We start from the raw sequence: 19,459 nt of genomic DNA on the forward strand, positions 1-19,459 counted from the left end.
CCTGACCTAGGAGGGAGATACGATAAAATAGGATGAAATAAAAGAATGAGTGCAGTGACTGTAGGGGGTAATTGATTGTATCCCCTATTGTATGCATGGCGACGTGACTGGTAAAATCACTAGTTTACCAATAAAAACACAAGAAACCACTGATCCTGGGCGACAAAAAATAAAAATATTAACGTTAATCATAACTTAACTATAACTTGACTTTAAAGAAAAAAAACTTAAAATTTAAATTTGTTTTAGCGTCAGCAGAATGTACGAAACTGGAATTTATGATTACATCTTTTCTATAATATATCCCGCATTGATGAAATGTGAAAAACCAAAAACCTTTCAAAGTGCTAGACTTGCCGATCTATCCACGGCCTTCTTTATCTTACTTTTAGGTAATATGAATGTTATTTAAATTTTATCACTAGTCCAGATAATTTGATTGAAACCATAAAATATGTTCCTGTTAAAAATTATTTTACATAAGATTTAACAGGAAGAGATCTCCGATATAAAGTACCTGCCTCCTAATGTCGGAATACATTGGCTTCGAGAACAGACCTTACAGGAGGTATCCTGGTGTGTACAGAAAAAAATGTAAACGGGTATGTAGTCCAGAGAAATAAGATTTTTCTCATGACACATCCCCCTCCAGGCCGAAACCAAATTTTTTGAGTAGTATGGATATCTGTATTAATAACCTTTTTGTTTCCTGCAGCCGATCTTGATGATATACATAGTTATAAACAAATAAAAATCAAAAAACGGTAAATTTTCGCTTTTTTCGTCTATAACCAAAAAGTCAAACATTTTAAACAAATTTGTGAGTAAGAAACTCATAAATCGTCTAAAAAATTTCAATGTGGCGTTCGCTGAATATGTCTATCCTTATTGGTTGATTAGGAAATTGCAAAATAAATCATAAATTTTGAGTTTTTATAAATATTCATAACTTATGTAAAAATTAACATAGAAACTTCTTATTACATGGAATGCTGAGACTCCTGGTGCTTAAGTAATTCCCTAAATTTCAAAGCAATGGGTCAAATAGTTTAAAGGTTATTTAATTTGTTTATCCCAAATTCATTTTTTTTTTTGCAACACTATAAGTCAGGAAATTATGAGGTTACAATAAGACTTCTGACAGTTAATGGAAGAAGAACATTTATACTATTGACTTAATTAAAAAAATGACAAAAATAATTTTAAACAGTGTAAAATTATTTTGCAAAACACGTCGATTATTTGCTTACTTATAAACAATTAGAATACTTTTTAATCGTTACCCGTGGAAAAACTATTTTTTCATATTTGGAAAGACTGAATTTTTATACACATTTACAAAGAAAAACAATTTTCCTAGGACAATTAGGGACGAATATAGCCCCCCCTTTTTTTAATTCACATGTTCTTGCAAAATAATTTTGCAGTATTTAGAATTATTTTTTGTCATTTTGTTTTAATTAAATTAATAGTATAAATCTTCTTCTTTCATATACTATCTAAAGTATTATACCCTATTCCACGAACATATACGCCTGTTTTGGATTACTTCGACAACGAATATTTTACTGTGCAAAATAAGAAGAACGAAAGTAAATTGCAAATTACATTGTTGTTTATTGGAATAATTATTAGCGCCATTTACTTTCGTACTTCTTATGTTGCACAGTAAAATATTCGTTGTCGAAGTAATCCAAAACAGGCGTATGTTCATAGTGTAACTTCATCATTTTCTGACTTATAGCGTTGCAAAAAAAATTAATTTGGGAAAAAAAATACCTTTTAAACTATTTGACCAATTGCTTTGAAATTAAGGGTATGATTTAAGCGCCAGAAGTCTCAGCATTCCGTGTAATAGAACGTTCTAAGTTAATTTTTACATAAGTTATGAATATTTATAAAAACTCAAAATTTATGATTTATTTTGCAATTTTCTAAGCAACCAATGAGGTAAGACATATTCAATGAACGCCATGTTGAAGTTTTTTATACGATTTATGAGTTTCTTACTCTCAAATTTGTTTAAATTACTTAACTTTTTGGTTTTGGAGGAAAAAAAGATTTACCGTTTTTTTATCTTCATTTGTTTATAACTATGTATATCATCAAAATCAGCTGCAGGAAACATATAGGTTATTAATATAGATGTCCGTACTACTCAAAAAACTTGGTTTCGGTCTGGAGGGGGTTGTGTCACCAACAGGATATTTTTTTTTCCTTATTTCTCTGAACTAATGGGATAATATTGCACTTTGGTTGCATTGGTAGCATATTGGCCAAATCGTGGAAGATATTCGATGCTGATAGACAAAGCATTTAATGTCCAAAAATGTTTTCAAACCATAATAATGAAATACAACATCTTCAATGTAACAAAAACTACGATGAAATGATGGTATTTCCTGCTGTAAAATATTCCCAAAACAATCTGAGAGTCCGTTTAGATTTCCGGTTAGAGAAATCAGCATATTATTGTCTAGGAAGTCTTACAGGTGAGAGTGTATGGAGATGGTAGGTGCGCTTAAAAGATGGAGAGTACAAATCGCTTACATTCAAGTCACAAATGCAGGCTTAGGGTTTGGAACTAAAAATGAACCTGTAGGTGACGTATTGGAATTAGCACTAGTCTTGATATGATGATTATTAAGAAATTCTTTTTTAACACTAGAAGCACCAGAGCGGTCATTTTGACTGCTTTCTATTTTTTACCCTCTGTATTACTTATTCCTAGTTGTTTTAGAAAGTAGATAATTTAGGACTTTTCCTAGATCTACTTGAGGATTATAATTCCTCCTTTACAGGTACTTATGTAGTGTAATTACTTTTTGCGATGTGTTAGTATATACCTAGAAGCACAGGGCGATCATTTTGACTGCTTTCTATTTTTGACCCTCTGTATTACTACTTATTCATAGTTATTCTAGAAACTTAAAAATTTAGGACTTTGCTATATCTATTTCAGGATTACAAGTTCTCTTTTTCAGGTAGGTACTTAGTGTAATTACTTGTTGAATATGTTGATGTCTACCTAGAAAAAATGCGTTCCTTATTACGGAGGGAAGTACCAGATCTGAGCGATGATCAACAGCTAAATTTGCACTTGCGTCGGCAATATGGAACTTATTTATAGCTAATTGTATATTTTACTACACCTACAACTGGCTAAAATATATCTGTCGACAAACAGCTTTTTCCCACAAAGGCAAGATGTAACTTTACCCAGTACATGGCGTATAAACCCGATAAGTTTGGAATCAAATTCTGGCTTACAGCTAATCTCTAGTCCAAATATTTATTGCACGGATTTCCTTACCTACGAAAAGATGAACAATGACCAGAGAATCAACTTCTAGGAGAACATATAATTAGCCGTCTAATGGGCCCATTTATAAATAAGGGAAGAAATGTCACGATTAGCGATGTGAAATTACGTGTAATTTCAGAAATTGTAAGTTACACGTGTAAAATTACCCAAAAATTACAAACCAGATGTAATTTATGTAACTTATGTAATTTATGTTCATTGTATTAAAAAATCAATTGTTTGCATTCATATTGAATATAATAAACACAAAGTAACTACATACTTATGAAATAAAGAAAAGTGGATAAGAAATACATACAAATAATAAAGAAATGAAAACATAGGTTCTTTAGTTTTGTTTTAAGCGGCTTTTATAAATCACAACTTCCTTTTTCGCAGACAACTGGAGACCTTCTTGTTATAAAACGTCGAAGTTTCAATTGTTTGCTCTTCCAATGAGCCTTGTGTAATTTTTTTTATCTCCGGCAAATCCAGAACTGCATCCTGAAATTAAATAGGAAAGTGTAAACATAGAGAGTAAAAATAATGGGTTTATAATATAATATATACAGATCTAACTACCTTGTTTTCGGCATCTGAAGTATCCTTCTCGACTTCCGTTTTTTTTTGGGGTTGTTCTGTGCCTTTACCCTGAAATTGATAATTTTGGAATATAAACAATAAATATGTATGTGTTTACACTAATTTACCGATTTCATTAAGACGTTTTCTAAAATGTTCACTTTGCTTTGTCTCAAAATGCGTGCTGGTCTCTGTTCCCTAGTTTCCATTCTTTGATCAATTTCATCATCGGTCATTGCAAAGTCAGCAAAATTAAAATCATCGTCGGAATTTCCATTTCCTGTTGTATTTGAATGCCATGATGATATTGTCTGAAAACATAAGATTTATAATTTTTTATTCGAAAACGGTGGAATGCATTGGAAAATCGGAAAAGAAGCAAACTGCATATATCACATGCACATATCACATATCTAAAAAATGCCTAAATTTAAAATTACCTCGTCTAATTCTTCCTCTTCGGAAATATGGTTTTCAATTACTTCTATCTCCTTCTGTAAGTTTCTACCTTCTATCGAAACGTTGTTCTGTACAGTCTCTTCTATAGGATATTGACTTTGTATGTGATGTTGTCGTGAACGTTTCAGCAATTTTGAATTATATTGTATATAATTTAAATTTGCTGCCCTTTGAGTTGTTAGGCGATTTCTTCTCTTCGTATGAATGCTGCTCTGGGAGCTAAAGCTTCTCTCTGTTGCCGCAGAAGTGCACGGCATTGTCAATATCCTGACTGCAACTTTGGAGAGGCATGAATGTCCACAAAATCCTTTCCACCATGTAACCAAAGAGACATTATCGAGTATGTTCCATAAAAATGTTTCGCCAAAAAAGTCTGTTTTAGCTAAATAGTTTCCTAAATCCTCAGTAATCTTTGACACTCCTTCATCACCAATCTCTATCGTGGTCGTGGTTGACATAGTAGTAATGTATTTCATCGCTTCAATCCTTTCGGCTGATGATAAATTTGCACCAACAGACCGAGGGTTTAGTAAGTCTGCGGCAAAATGGATCGGTTGAAGGGCGTATTCCTTCCTTGATATAAATTTATCCATCGCTTCTGTTTTTTCGCAATCCGTTAGTTTCACGCATTCTAAATGAGTAGATATGTTACTACCGATTTTCGCGAAAGTTTCACAAACCAAATGAATTGACGAAGAATCTCCTTCAAGACGTGTTATTGCTTCAGTAATTGGCTTAAGCAATTCAACAAGAGCGCTAGAATTTATCCAGAATCCTTCATCAAGTAAATTTGCTTTTGCGCTGCGTATTCTATCTTGAATTGTTTTATCTGGAGATATTGCTAGACGTTGTAGGACGGACTTGCATTTAGTCAGATCTTGAAGACATTTTACATGTGAACCCCATCTTGTTTTTACAGGTAGGCTAAGAGACACTCCACACTTCATCTCATTTCTTATTTCTGTGAATTGAGCTCTCAGTACTTGACACTGGTTAATAGTTTTAACGATATGTATAATATGTGACAAATGTGTCTCTATTGAAGATAATTTCAAAATATCGCTGCACAATAAATGTAATGTGTGCGCTAAACAGCCGTATGATACAAGATGGGGATACATCTCTTCACATTGTCTCACAGCCTTCCTCATATTCTTTGCGTTATCAGTCACAATAGCGAAAAATTTTTTAGGTCCATACTCCTCCAGAACTTCAACCATTAATTTTGTTATATATTCTGCGGTATGCTTCTCTGCTTTTGTTAGTACTGATTTGACAAATAACGGTTCGGGTGTTGTAACAATGAAATTAATTACACTTTCATTTCGCAAGTTGGACCAACCATCGCATTGCAATGATAAATTGTCAGCTTGCTTAATTTTATCATTAACTTGAACTTCAACTCGCTCGTACTCTTCGGTCAGGAGACGATTTGATAACATATATCTCGATGGTAAGGTGTATGAAGGTCTAATTTTTTTAAAAAACAATTTCCAATCTTCATTCTCGGTAATTGAATGTGGTGCTGAACTGGTGTAAATAGCTCTAGCAAGCAAAATATTCAATTCGTTATTTTGTTCGTGTGTCATTCGATCACAAAATGATTGTATTCTGTTGATTTTTGTGCAAACAGGTGTTTCCACATGAATGTTATCAGAAGCAGATGTTGATGCTGTGGAAACCGTTGATGATGTACAAGCAGCATCAGTGTTATCGTTATCCAATTTTGCCGATGTGATCTTTTTCATGGATGTTTCAAATGGAAATTTAGAGTGATTCCCCTTTGACTTTGGAGTTAAAATATTGAATTTAAGTTTTATCATATGCGGCACATAAGTGCATTGTTGAAGATGAGATTTCATTCTTGTAGCATTTTTTGCATGTACACTCTTGCAAAATTTACACCTCACATTTATGGTCTTTTGATTAGAAGAACCCGCAGGTAACACTTCAAAATAAAGCCAGATATCTGTCTTACGTTTCACCATGTTTTATGACCTAAAAAAAATATTCAGGTAGACTTAAACATTAAGAAGGGAAAAAACATTATTTTTCAAAGTATTTGATGGGCACGAGGGCATAAAAAATTGTTAGGCATCCTTAAATAGAAGAAAGATTAAAATTGAATCTGTGTAACAATTTAATGAAATTCGAATAAGCAGAATACTGGATCGGACAACTACATTATTTTGCCCTCAACGTTATCAAAATTTTTTATTTAGTAAGTTATGTCAGTGTAATTCAATTACACATGCTACATGCACAAGTACCCCGTTGCTCCTATCATTCTTATAGTTATTGTACAGTAAACTAATCTAAAAAATCGAATAAAACTTGGTAAACCGAATTCAGAATTAAGTACTGTAGCCACATATAAAATGACGCGCGTTAGATTTAACGTACAGTCGATATGCGATAGGCCCGCCCCTGTGTTTCCCAATCTAAGGTTGCTATGGACATCACCGGCACGTGTTTTGCTGTTTGTAGAAATAATATATTTCTTACCTTATAGTTTCTGTGCTTCCTTATAAATAAATGTAAAGTAACCAACGCTGCGTGAATGAATAGAGAAAGAACAGTCGAAAACTAACTTATACATACACATTACACATACAATAACAGAAATGTAAACATAACCTGCCTGACTCAGACTAAGGAACGACTAACGAGCGACGAGCGTAATAGCACCCACTGGTTCGCGCGCGCCGGCACCGGCGCACCGCACTTACGACAATTGCGCGCGCATAAGTTGCCATAATATATGTAATTTTACCAGTAATTACATAAATTACGGTAATTTATGTAAATTTATCATAAGTTACGTTAAATTTCATAAATTACGTAAATTCCAAAAATTACATAAATTACATTAAGTTACGGGTATCATGTAATATTACCGTAAGTTACGTGTAATTTATGTAACGTAAGTTATGTAATTTTACAACTCACATCACTAGTCACGATACATAAAAAGTGTTACGAAAGAATGCTACCAGCAGAACTGGAACAATAAACCGAGCAAGAAAGGATATTCCTCCGTCAATAAAAAACAAAAAGATGGAATTATACAAATCAAAAATTTTCATACACGATGACTTGAGCTAACTAGGGAAATCAGGTGTACCAGAGAAAAATGATTAAAAATGTTCTAGCGCTGAATTATCTATGCTCGAACAATATTGAAATAGGCATAGACAAAAAGGAGAAACCTAAAACCATTACCTACTACAACCATACAAAATACGGAGTAGACGTTGTAGATCAGATGGCCATAGAGTGCTTAACCAAATCAGCTTCAAGAAGATGGCCGTTGCAGGCTTTTTTTAATATCTTAGATATGGTAGGAATAAATGCTTGGATTCTGTATAAGGAAGTTACTGGTTGTCAAATATCTGGGCAAACTTTCCTACTTTAGTTAGCAGAAGAATTGCGACAAAATCATCTGACTAAGGGCTGGACAATATCAACGGAAACAAATCAGAGATACATCACCTTAATCAAAAAAAAAAACGTAGGCAGTGACAAAAGCTACAATATCTCGGACATAATGCAAGGAGGGGTAGATAGCAGAAGAAGCATCGGAAGAAGACGAATATCATGGCTGAGGTTTGGATGCAGCTGAAAACAACTATTCAGAGCTACTGACTCAAAAATTAAAATAGCTATGATGATTGCCAACCTCCGCAGCAGAGATAGCACTTGAAGAAGAAGAAGTGAAAAACTGGGAACTAAAACTAAAATAAAACATGTGAAAGTCATATACCTATGTAAAAAATTTTTGTGTAAGTCTTGTACAAGCAAAATTAAAAAATTTTGTTACTACATAAATTGTGCTTAAATAATTAAATTATTTATTTAAATTAACTAATTGTCTTTTGTTAGTAGGTATTAACTCAATATAGGTTTTTTTTCAATTAAAAAACGATACGAAAACAACTGGCGATAGAAAATTCTAATACCCGTCATCTTGGCCACACCGGTGCTTCTAGGTATGCAGAAATGTTGGTGCTTCTAGTGTTAAATTATTGAAAAGGTAAAAAGTCTTTTGTCACTTATAAGAGTGGACTAAATCACTCTCAAATAGATTATTTCTTAACAAGAAAGGAAGATATACATGAATATAAGGACTTCAAGTTTAGTGAGAATCTGAGCCAGGGTTGTCCAACTGGAGGCCCGCGAGGCTATTTGTTGTGGCCCACGTAAGATTTTCGAAAAGCATATATTTTCTTTAAATGCTGCCACTGTGAAAAAAGATTTTTTAATTTATATTTTATGGTTTAGCAGCGTTTTTACATCACAAGTACTGTACCGCGTGCCGCTTCGCGGATGTGTAACGAACAAAATCGTCCTCCACCACTTTTTTTTTTTTTTTTTTTTTTTTTTTTTTTTTATTTATTATTTATACATATGACCTGGCCTCTAGTGACTAATCCAGGTCGTTTTTTCCTGATGGGATTACAGATATTTTTTTTTTATATTTTTACATTTTTTACTCAACTATTAAATCTATTTTTACAATAACAATTTGCCATAATCTATTAATTACGTATAACAAACAAATTTAAATAAACAATTTAAAATATTTTTGGTACTATCAACTCCCTTCTAAGTTATAAAGACAGTCCCTCTATTTTCAGAAGAGAGTTGGTAGTTTTTTTTTTTTTTTATTTTTATGAATTATGTATTGAATTATTATTTTTATTTATTTATTTTATATTGAATTATTATTATTATAATTGTAAATATCTATTTTTGAATTTATATTTTATTTTATTTATTTTAACTTTATCTTACTCAACTTCATCAGGGTTGGATTATTGGTTGTCTTCTTCTATTATTATAGATTTCTTGTTGTTTTTTAGATATTATTTGTGTGAGATTGTTTAATATTTCAAAATATTCTTCATTTTGTAATATATCTCTTATTTCAATTCTTTCTAATCTTCTTCTCATTTCTCTATGTTCTTCATTTTCTATAGTATTTTCACAATGTAACACTATATGTTCTGGTGTACCTAGTTCTCCACATTCACAATATGCATCATCTTTTAAGTTAAATCTTTCCAAATATGTTGGGTACGGTCCATGTCCTGTTAAAAAGTGTATTAAACCTTGTTTTGGATTAAAATAATTTGGAATGTTTTCTAATATTGGTATAAAATTGTATAAACGTCTAGATTTTGTTGAATTTTCCCATTCATTTTGTCTTTTTCTATTTATTATTTCTTTTAATTCTCTTTTATTTCTTATATCTAATCCTATTATTTGTATTATTTTTTCATATTTTTCTTTTTTTAGCCAATAATTACATGCTCTTTTTTGTGTTTCTAAATGCATTGGCATTACTCCAGTTAAAACTGTGAGTGCCTGTGTTGCAGTTGTTCCAAATGCTCCCGTCATTCTTACAAGAAATCCTCTCTGAGCTCTATTTAATTTTTCTGCGTTTTTTTTATTTATTAATCTATGTGCCCATACACTTGAACCGTACCCTACAATTGATGCAAGTATTGTACTTAGGTATATTCTCATCTGTCGGAACGAAATTCTATATTCCTTCTGTGCTAGACTAGCAATGCTATGCATGATCTTTGTTGCCTTTTCACAGACACAATTCATGTGTTTTGTAAATAATTTTTGTTCGTCTATTATAATACCTAAATATCTTGTTTCCATTTTTCTTTTTATTGTTTTCCCTCTAATTTTTATAATTGGATCTCTTTCTAAATTTCCTTTTATTAAACTATATGTTGTTTTTGAATCTGATATTGTTAATTTTACTTTATTCATCCAATCATTTACTCTTATTAATACTTCATTTGATTTATTTTCTAATTCTCTTCTTGAGTTTGCATCTATGATCAACAACAAATCATCTGCATATGCTATGCTTCCAAGCACTTCAGGATCTATAGTCAATTGTTCCAACAGTTCCTCTAGCATTACATCCCAGAACATAGGTCCACAAACTGATCCTTGTGGACATCCTTTTGTGATATGTTTTGTCTTTTTTCCTGTTGGACAGCTTAGGCTTGCATATCGGTCTTGACAGTAGTTTCTGAGACTTCCGTACAGATTCTTTGGACATCTCATTCTTCGAAGTCTTTCAAAGAATGACGGCCACCAAAGATTGTCAAAAGCCCCAGACACGTCTATAAAGATCATTAAAACATACTTTTTTATGCTTTCGTTTACTATTTCAAATACTTTATTTATTGCATCTTCTGTTGATCTACCTTTCCTAAAACCATACTGACCAGGATGTAATCCAATTTCTGTTCTTATTTGATTTAATTTTTTACATAGTAATTTTTCTTGTAATTTTCCCATTGTATTCAATAAACATACCGGTCTATATGATTTCGGTAAGGCAGGATCTTTATCTTCCCCTTTATGTATTATTATAACTTCTGCTTGTTTAAAATTATTGGGAAACCTTCTTTGTCTAAGACATTCATTATATAATGATGTTAGTACTGGAATTATTTGTTCCGACAATGCTTGAAGTATTTCAACATGAATATTATCCGGTCCAGGTGCCTTCTTTCTTTTCATTTCTCTCATACTTTCATATACTTCTTCTTCTGTGAATTCCTCTATTTCTCTTTCTTCTTCTATTTGGTATTCTTGTATCATTTCTTCTCTTATATTTCTTTGTTCTACTGTTTCTCCTTCTAATTTATCTGGAGGTAATAATACATTAAGTAATGTTTCAGCCGATTCTTCCCAACTTTCTGTAAATGTTCCATCTTCTTTTTTTAAAGTAGAAAGCATTGTCGGACATCTAATTTTTTTAGAAACTATTTTATATGGTATTCCCCACATATCTAATTCTAAGTGTCTTGATACAAAGGTTTCCCAACTTTTAGCTTTTGTTATTTTTATTTCTTGTTTATATTCTTGTTTTAGTCTTCTATACTCACCTAGAAGGATTTGCCTCTCAAGATAGATACCACATCGTTGATATCGCTTTCGCGCATATCTAACTCTGCTTCTCATTCTTGTGAGGTTTTCCTTCCAGGCTGAGTTTTTTACTTTACTATTTTCTTTTATTTTTGGTATTGCTATATCCATTGCTTTTTTAATTTGTTTGGTTAATTCTTTTGTTGCAATATTTATATTAGATCCCCTTTGTACCAGACAAGGTGGTCGAAACTCAGACTTTAATAGTTCATAATTTGCTTTACCTATATTGTATCTTACCGAAGATATTTCCGTATTACGTGGATTTAGGTTATTAAGATTGAAAGTTATAAGGTTGTGATCACTTATTGTTGCATGCTCCATCACTTTCCAATCCTTAACTAGGTGTGCTACTGCAACATTTGATATTGTTATATCTATATTGCTAGCCGCACCAGCTCTGTTTTGAAAAGTTGGTGGGTTTCCTGGTTTATTGTGTACTATCAACTCTAGTTCATTAATCATATCTTCTACTAATAATCCTTTTTGATCTGTTTGAGTTGAATTCCACAATATTGATTTTGCATTTACGTCTGCTACAACTATAACTTTTTCCTCTCTATACGTTATAAATATAGCTCTTATCTTTTCCACGTATTCATCAATATCTTCACAGAACTGACAATATAGGTTAGCTATGATAAATTTACCTGCTTTTGTTAGCAATTCTACACAGATACAGTGTCGATCACTAAATTGTTTTAGAATTAAAAGTCTCATATTTTTATTGAATAATACGGTTACCGCCATTGGATTTTCTCCTATGCTTGCACATTGTGCATTAATTGGCATGTGTTGAATTTTTCCTAGTCTTGTGTATGGTTCTTGAATGCAAACCATATCAAGACTATTTTCTTCTGCTGTTTTTCTTATTTCATGTAGTACTGTGATACTTCTCATACCATTTATTTGTCCTATTTTTATATTGAATGTTTTGTTTGTCATTAATTAATTTGGTTTGTTTTTTTTTTTATTAATTTCATTTTGGTTTCCGTGTTTATTAGAATCGAATAAATTTTCATTTTTAGGATTTTATCACCATATCTGTGTATTTTATTATTTTTAATTATTTTATCTGAGTTTATTTCCTCTTCTCTGATACAATAATTTTTATTATTTTTAAAGTATTTTTGTTTTATATTATGATTTATATTTTTTGTATTTTTAGCATTTAAAGTATGATTTTTTGTTCTCATGACTCTGTTTTTAACCATTGCATCACATTGGTTTTTATGTTTTTGAAATTTCTTATTTTTTATTATATTAATTTTTAATGTTATAAAATTTAATTTTAATTTAATTTTAATTTCAAATTTAGTTTTAATTTTCATTTTAATTTTAATTTTAATTAAATTTTAAATAATATTTATGCACCATAGTCTGTTTTTTGAATTAGACGATTTAAAAGTAGAGCATAAGTTGTACAATTTTTATTTTCTTTATTACATTGTTTTCCTCTGTGTTTGCAAGGTATGCATAGCTTTGGCTGTCCTGTTTTATTACAATTTTTTCTTTCGTGATTTTCACCACAATGGTTACATGTTGTTTCTTTATTACAGTGTTTGCTTACGTGTCCTAGATCATTACATTTATTACATTTTGCTACCACTATGTAATCTTTTGTGTTTACACTTGTAAAACCAACATATGTTTTATTTATTATTAATTGTTTTCTTATATCAGGTGATACTTCTAATACATAATGGACCGTAGATTTCTCTCTTGGTCCTGTCTTAAATTTTAATTTACAATTGTTTGTAAAGTCTTCTTTTGTTATATTTTCAAAATTTTGAGTATATATTTTATTTAATATAATTTCTTCTTTTTCGTTGCTTGGTAAATCATACATTATTACTAGTGGTTTTCTTTTTTTTGGAAGTTCACATTTAAATTTTTCTTTTATTTTTTCATTATTTTTTATTTTTTCAATGTCTTCTAGTGTTGGAGTTTCAATTATTAATACTCTTCCTGATGTTCTCATTTTGTTTATTTTTAATTTATTTTTTTCTGGATCTAGAACTTTCGTAAGTTCTTCTTGTACTTTTCTTCCAGTTTGTGCTGTTTCACTTGTTATAAAAAGAGTGTTTATTTGTTTTTGTGTCTCTATTAGTTTTTGATTTTCAGTTTTATTATTTATTGGTTTTGATGTTATTGCAGCATATGTTTGTTTCGTTTCTTGTGTTTGTGTTATTTTTCTTAATTTTTCATATTCTATTCTTTGTCTATTATTTTCTTCTTTTAATATTTTTATTTGTCCTTCCATATTTCCATATTCCATTGCTAATAACATTATTCTATTTTTTAAATCATCTTTTCCTATTTTACTTAATCTTTTACCTATTTCCATTTCACCTTCAATGAAGTCAAGTAAGTCTTTAATTTTTGTTTTAGTATTATCAATATTTTCATTCAAATTTATATTTAATTCAGTATTATTTATATTATTATCTACAATACTATTATCTAATATTTCATTATTATTATTTTGAGATAAGGTATTAATACTAATTCTAAAACTATTTTCAATTATGTCATCTATTTGAGATGAATTACCTCCAAAAGAAGTAATTTTCTTTTTATCTCCCATTTTTTCCACTTTTTTACCTACAATTTCTTCAGTGTGCTCTTAGCCCTACCACTGAGCTTATTGTGGGAGGACCCCGACTTATGGCAGTGGAGTGGTTGCCCGCCCCCTAACCACGTGGAGGTGGCAGGAGTACTAACTACTAACACTAAAGAAATACAGGATACATACACAGATGTTCTTACTAAAATAAATAGAAATGTTCTAACCTATTTGAATTTGGATGCCTGTTATAAAATCCTCCTCCATGGGGTTAACGTTTATATATATTACAACTAGTTGATGGGATCATCAAGGAGAGTTCGTTTCACACTTTCGTATGATTTGAGACCGTTAACGGGATTCTCTTAACGGGATATCAACAGATTTTATTAAAGTTTTGACGTCTATTTGTGTCACTTCTTCAGTAAGAGCTTCACTGATTTCTTGAACACTAACAATTTTTACCTTTATCTGGATATAAATGTAATCCTTTATATTATGGTCAATTAAATCACTAAAAAAGGATACTAAACGAGATCAAATAAAGATTTTGATATCTATGTTTATCACCATGTACTAATATAGTTTTCTTTCAGTGAGGAATTCACTATTTCTTTGCGTAATAATAATTACTATATATATTTTGATATAAATATATTCTCTTGCACCTTTACAGCTTCCAAAGTAACTAAAAAATCAATTTTCTTCTAAAAAACTTTGATAGGTACTTCGATGTCAATTTGACAATTTTGTATAAACTATGCAAGAATTGTCTACGTCCTCCACCACTATGAGAACTGCACTGATTACTGCGCATCACAGTTCACGCAGACCACACCTCCCACTGCTTACCATCCGTCGCCAGCCGCCATCGTGCCATTGTGCTACTGACACGTAGGCTAGCCGGCTAATCTATTACGTTGCTAGTGAACAGTGAACTTGATTAATTCTTTGTCTTGATTCCTCTTATACAATAATGAGTATAAAACCAGTAAAACGGAAAATTGATAGTGAGAACAGAATTTACAAAGAAAGTTGGGAGAGTGATTACTTGATTGCTAACAATAATGGAAAGTTGCAGTGCTTAGTGTGCATGAATGTCGTTTCAGTGCCTAAAGAATATAATGTGAGAAGACATTACACAACAGTGCATGAAAATAAGTATGCTACGTACACAAATGAAAGTCGGCGTGCCCTAGTTGCAGATTTGAAGAAGAAGCTTAAACAGCAAACTGGTATGTTCAGTAAAATATTACACTCTCAAACGCATTCTTTGCATGCATCTTATTCCGTGTCGCTTGAGCTGGCAAAGGCAGAAAAACCTTTCACTAATGGCAATTTGATAAAAAAATGTGCTGTTGAAATGGCCAAAGCTTTTGGTGATTCTAAAATGGCGGAGAAATTTGAATCAGTGCCACTTTCACATCAAACCATACAAAGAAGGATTGTTGCTATGGGTGAGCAAGTAGAAAAATCTATGCTTAGCCTGGTTAAGAAAAGTTCGTATTTCTCACTTTGTTTGGATGAAAGCACTGATCAAACCGATGTTAGTCAGCTATTAATATGTGTGCGCACTACTTTTGATGATTTTACCAGTAAAGAGGAGTTATTTGATATTTGGCCTCTTTATGGAACAACAAAAGGAAAAGACATCTATGAGGTTGTGAAGAAAACAGTTGACAGAATTGGAGGCTTTGATAAATGTTCAGCCAGAGCAACAGACGGGGCCCCATCAATGACAGGTAAAAAAATTGGATTAGTGGGTCTGCTTCGAGAGAATGGTGTCACTTGCCCAATAGTTCATTGTATTATACATCAGGGAGCTTTATGTGGAAAATCAGTCAAGGAAGATCAAGTTTTCCAAACCGTGATTAAGATTATAAATATGATTAGAGGTGCAAATCGATCCCTTTTACACAGGCAACTTAAGCAGTTTTTAGTGGAAACAGAGGCTGAATATGGAGACTTGCTAATGTACAACCATGTAAGGTGGCTGAGTGCAGGAAAGTGCATGGAACGATTTTTTGCCATAAGAAAGTAAATCCCTGCATTCCTCAACAAATACGTTTCATCTGACACAACTGAACTGGAAGAGAAGTTTAAGGAGCCAGAATTCTTAAGACAGTTAGCTTTTATAACAGATCTGACTAATCATCTTTACATGTTAAACTTGAGTCATCAAGGAAGAAACCAGACGGTTTCAGATTTGATCGGAATGATAAACAGATTCCGGAATAAGCTGAACGTGTTTAAACGTGCTTTGGAAAAGAACAACCTGACACACTTCCCTAGCTGTCTGCAAATAGCAGAAGAATTCAACGGTGAGGAAAATATTGAGTTTTCATCCTGCATTTCACAAATTGAACAAGTTACTGATGAATTCAATACAAGATTTGAAGAAATTGAAAGTCTCAAAAGCAGTGTACTACTTTATAATAACCCTCTTGGAGCAACCATTGATGATCAACCACCCAACTTACAGCTTGAGTTATGTGATCTTCAAGCAGACATGTTCCTAATCACCAGACAAGAAAAGGGACCTGAATTTTTCAAATTACTGTCAAAGGAGAAATTCCCAAACTTGCGAGATTTTGGACTGAAAATGACGTCAATGTTCGGAAGCACATATACATGTGAAAGTGACTTTTCCTCCATGAAATACATAAAAAACAAAAACAGAAGCAACCTTACCGATTCTTCCTTACGTCATCTTATGTGACTGTCTACAACTGAACTGAAGGTGGACATTTCTTCATTGGTGGATGAATCCGATGGACCACAGTCCTATCACTAATTGGATACATCTTTTTCGTTGCTTTTGCAATATTTGTCTTGATTATTGAAAAGTGTTATCAATAAATTTTCCGTTTATGAAAAAATGTAGTTGTTGAGCAATAAAAGAAATAATACTCTTTTTTGTTTTAATTATTTTTATACCTCACTTTATTTTGTTATTACTTGTAACAAAATTATTATATGGCCCGCGACAACATCAAAGGTTTTAGTTTTGGCCCTTGAGGCATTGCAAGTTGGACACCCCTGACTGAGCCAATAATAAAATAAGATGCTTGTGCTGGACAACGAAGCAAAATCGTAACAAAACCAAAATACCGGACATTAGCATAAAAAGATATAAGTAAATGTTATAAGATCAGAAAGAAGGTCTATTTAGGGCAAACATACAAAAAAAATAGGCTGAAACCTGAAAGTAATTCCTAATAGAATCAAAAATGAATAACCATTTTCAATTTCATTGCAACACGAAACTACAGCCGCATTATTATTCCAGTTCAATCAGAGAATGTAGCAAGCACCTCTACCGGTTTCGAAACTTATTAGTCTCTCATCAGGAGGCACATATGATGCTCTCTGACCCAACTAGGACAAACCCCGGCCTGCAGTCACGGATTGCAACGAACGAAATGGCAGGGATGCCCTAGCGGCAACTGCTATCAAAAAACTAAGTTTTCAATCTAATAGCACATAAAACAACATCCAGAAATGTTATTCTACATCCTACCAGACTGAAAACAATGGGAACCTTCTCTGGTAACACGTCCGAGGCTTCTACAATTTGCAAGCCATAACGGTTTTTTAAGTAAGTTTTTTTTCCCTAATAGAATGTTTAGAAATATTGCTAGTATTTTTAGAAATACTTCTAATAAAATAGTTAAAAAAAACTTCAGGAAATAATTATGAGAGTACCTGGTGGGAGCCAGGAAGGGACCTGGTGTTGATCAAACGAAATTCAAGAAAAAATAAAGAAGAAGAACCAAATCTTCAAAACTATAAGGTCGCTAAAAAGCCAACGTCACATAGAAAAAAAGGCAAAGAGTATGATAAGTTAAAACCAGAACAAAAGTACTTGAACATACAAATATACAATACCAATATTCGGAATCCCCATTTTCAGCGATTCAACCGAATAATAAGTGGACCGGAATGACCGACATTCAATACAGATTAGAGACGGGATTTAATTGTTTATTAACTTAGATTAGTGGGTATGGCATCAGCCAAAGACATGATTGTGGAAAGCACATGTTTTAATTATCAGAATTATAATTAAAATATAAAGCGACTTGGATATTACCAAATGGAAACACCACAAATCAAATTGGCAATGCTATAATTTAAAGAAGACACTTTTCAAAAATAATCAATGTCAGCAGTTACAAAGCCGCAAATATTGGCTCAGGAAACTTCATCTTAGGAGCCAAGTGTCGATAAAGAATTTCCAATGCCAAAAAGAAACAGTTCCAGTCACAAATAAAAGAAACCCTAGAACAACCCTGGACAGTCGACCAGTCAGGCACGGAAATCTGGAAAAACTGCAAAGGGCTTTGAAATTGGAAGCCAAAAGCATATTGGGGATATCCCAAATCCAAGTCAATAGAGCAGCAGCCAAAAAAGTGAAAATAGTTAATATGATATCAAACCTCCGATAGGAGCTGGAACTTTACGAAGAACAACGAAGATAGAGTGAGAATAGAGTAAAGATAGGATAAAGATAGAATAAAGATAATGATGATGATATCCAACCTCCGATGGGGAGACGGCATCTAAAGAAAAACACCAACGAAGAACTAGGACAATAGCAGATAGGTACAAAAATTTAAGGAGAGAAGAAAAAAAGCATACACCGAAATAAGAAATGAGAATCAGAAAACGACATACATATTAGATCGACTCGAAACCATGTGAGTCAAGTAAAAGCAAGTAAGTTCTATAATCAAATAAACATTATTACAAAAAAATTCAAGCCGAGAAATCGATAATCAACCTCTGTAATGGTAAGGATGGCTTGCTTACCAATAATGAGGATATAGGTACTGTTACGATGGGTAAGACACTTTTGAGAGTTGCTGGAATAACAACATAGAACTGGAGTAGCGAAATAAGGAATTTGTGGAATCCCCCTCGGTATAAGAAGAGAAAATATCGATAAAAAGATGAAACCACAGTTAACCAGAGTTTTGTGTAGCTGTGAGACTGCTACGCCTCAAATTTGTATCTGACAGGCGCCGAAACGTACTGAGTGGTTTGCGAACGTCGTTATACATTATGTGAATGTATTGATGTTATATGCCTCAGAATGATTCTCAGTTTTGCGAAAAAAATTTGATGGTGGAGTACTATTTTCGGTCATACGGAAAAGGTAACGAAAACTGTCCAAGCTTAAAATCAATAATGGTTGCAGCAGGACGGGACAACCTGTCACACTGCCAGGGAGTCTCTTCGAATACTGCGCGATCATTTTGGGAGTTGCCACTCACCAGAACTAACGCCACCAGATGCGTACATATGGGGAATGTTGAAGGAGTCAGACAGATTAACCGTCTGCCATTTCGAAAAAGCGGACTAGAATCAAAGATTTTTTCGTGCCAGAGGCAGTGGTAAGTGGTGAATTTAGAAATTTGCCTTTGGAGGGGAAATTTGCCTTAGGGGAACTTCCAATGAAAAACCAACCAAAAGCCATAAAAAAGAGAAACTCAGATTACATAAAAGACATAAATAATAACTTATAGGCGTTAAGTTCCTTTAATTTTCTCGACTAACGTGTTTATGGAGTGAATTTGTCTTTCTGT

At 32.5% G+C, this 19,459-nt stretch overlaps 1 protein-coding gene across 1 annotated transcript in view; it reads left to right on the forward strand.

The window, feature by feature from the left end:
* Positions 1-19,459, forward strand: part of LOC114332161 (glutamate receptor ionotropic, delta-2-like) — a 174,426-nt gene that overhangs the window by 149,029 nt on the left and 5,938 nt on the right. Inside the window, exon 10 of the mRNA XM_050646850.1 lies at positions 250-392. Coding sequence (XP_050502807.1) covers positions 250-392 — 143 coding nt within the window. The remainder of the gene's footprint in view (positions 1-249; positions 393-19,459) is intronic.

This window comes from Diabrotica virgifera, chromosome 1 (assembly GCF_917563875.1).
Source record: "Diabrotica virgifera virgifera chromosome 1, PGI_DIABVI_V3a".
In the NCBI taxonomy this organism is placed as follows: domain Eukaryota; kingdom Metazoa; phylum Arthropoda; class Insecta; order Coleoptera; family Chrysomelidae; genus Diabrotica; species Diabrotica virgifera.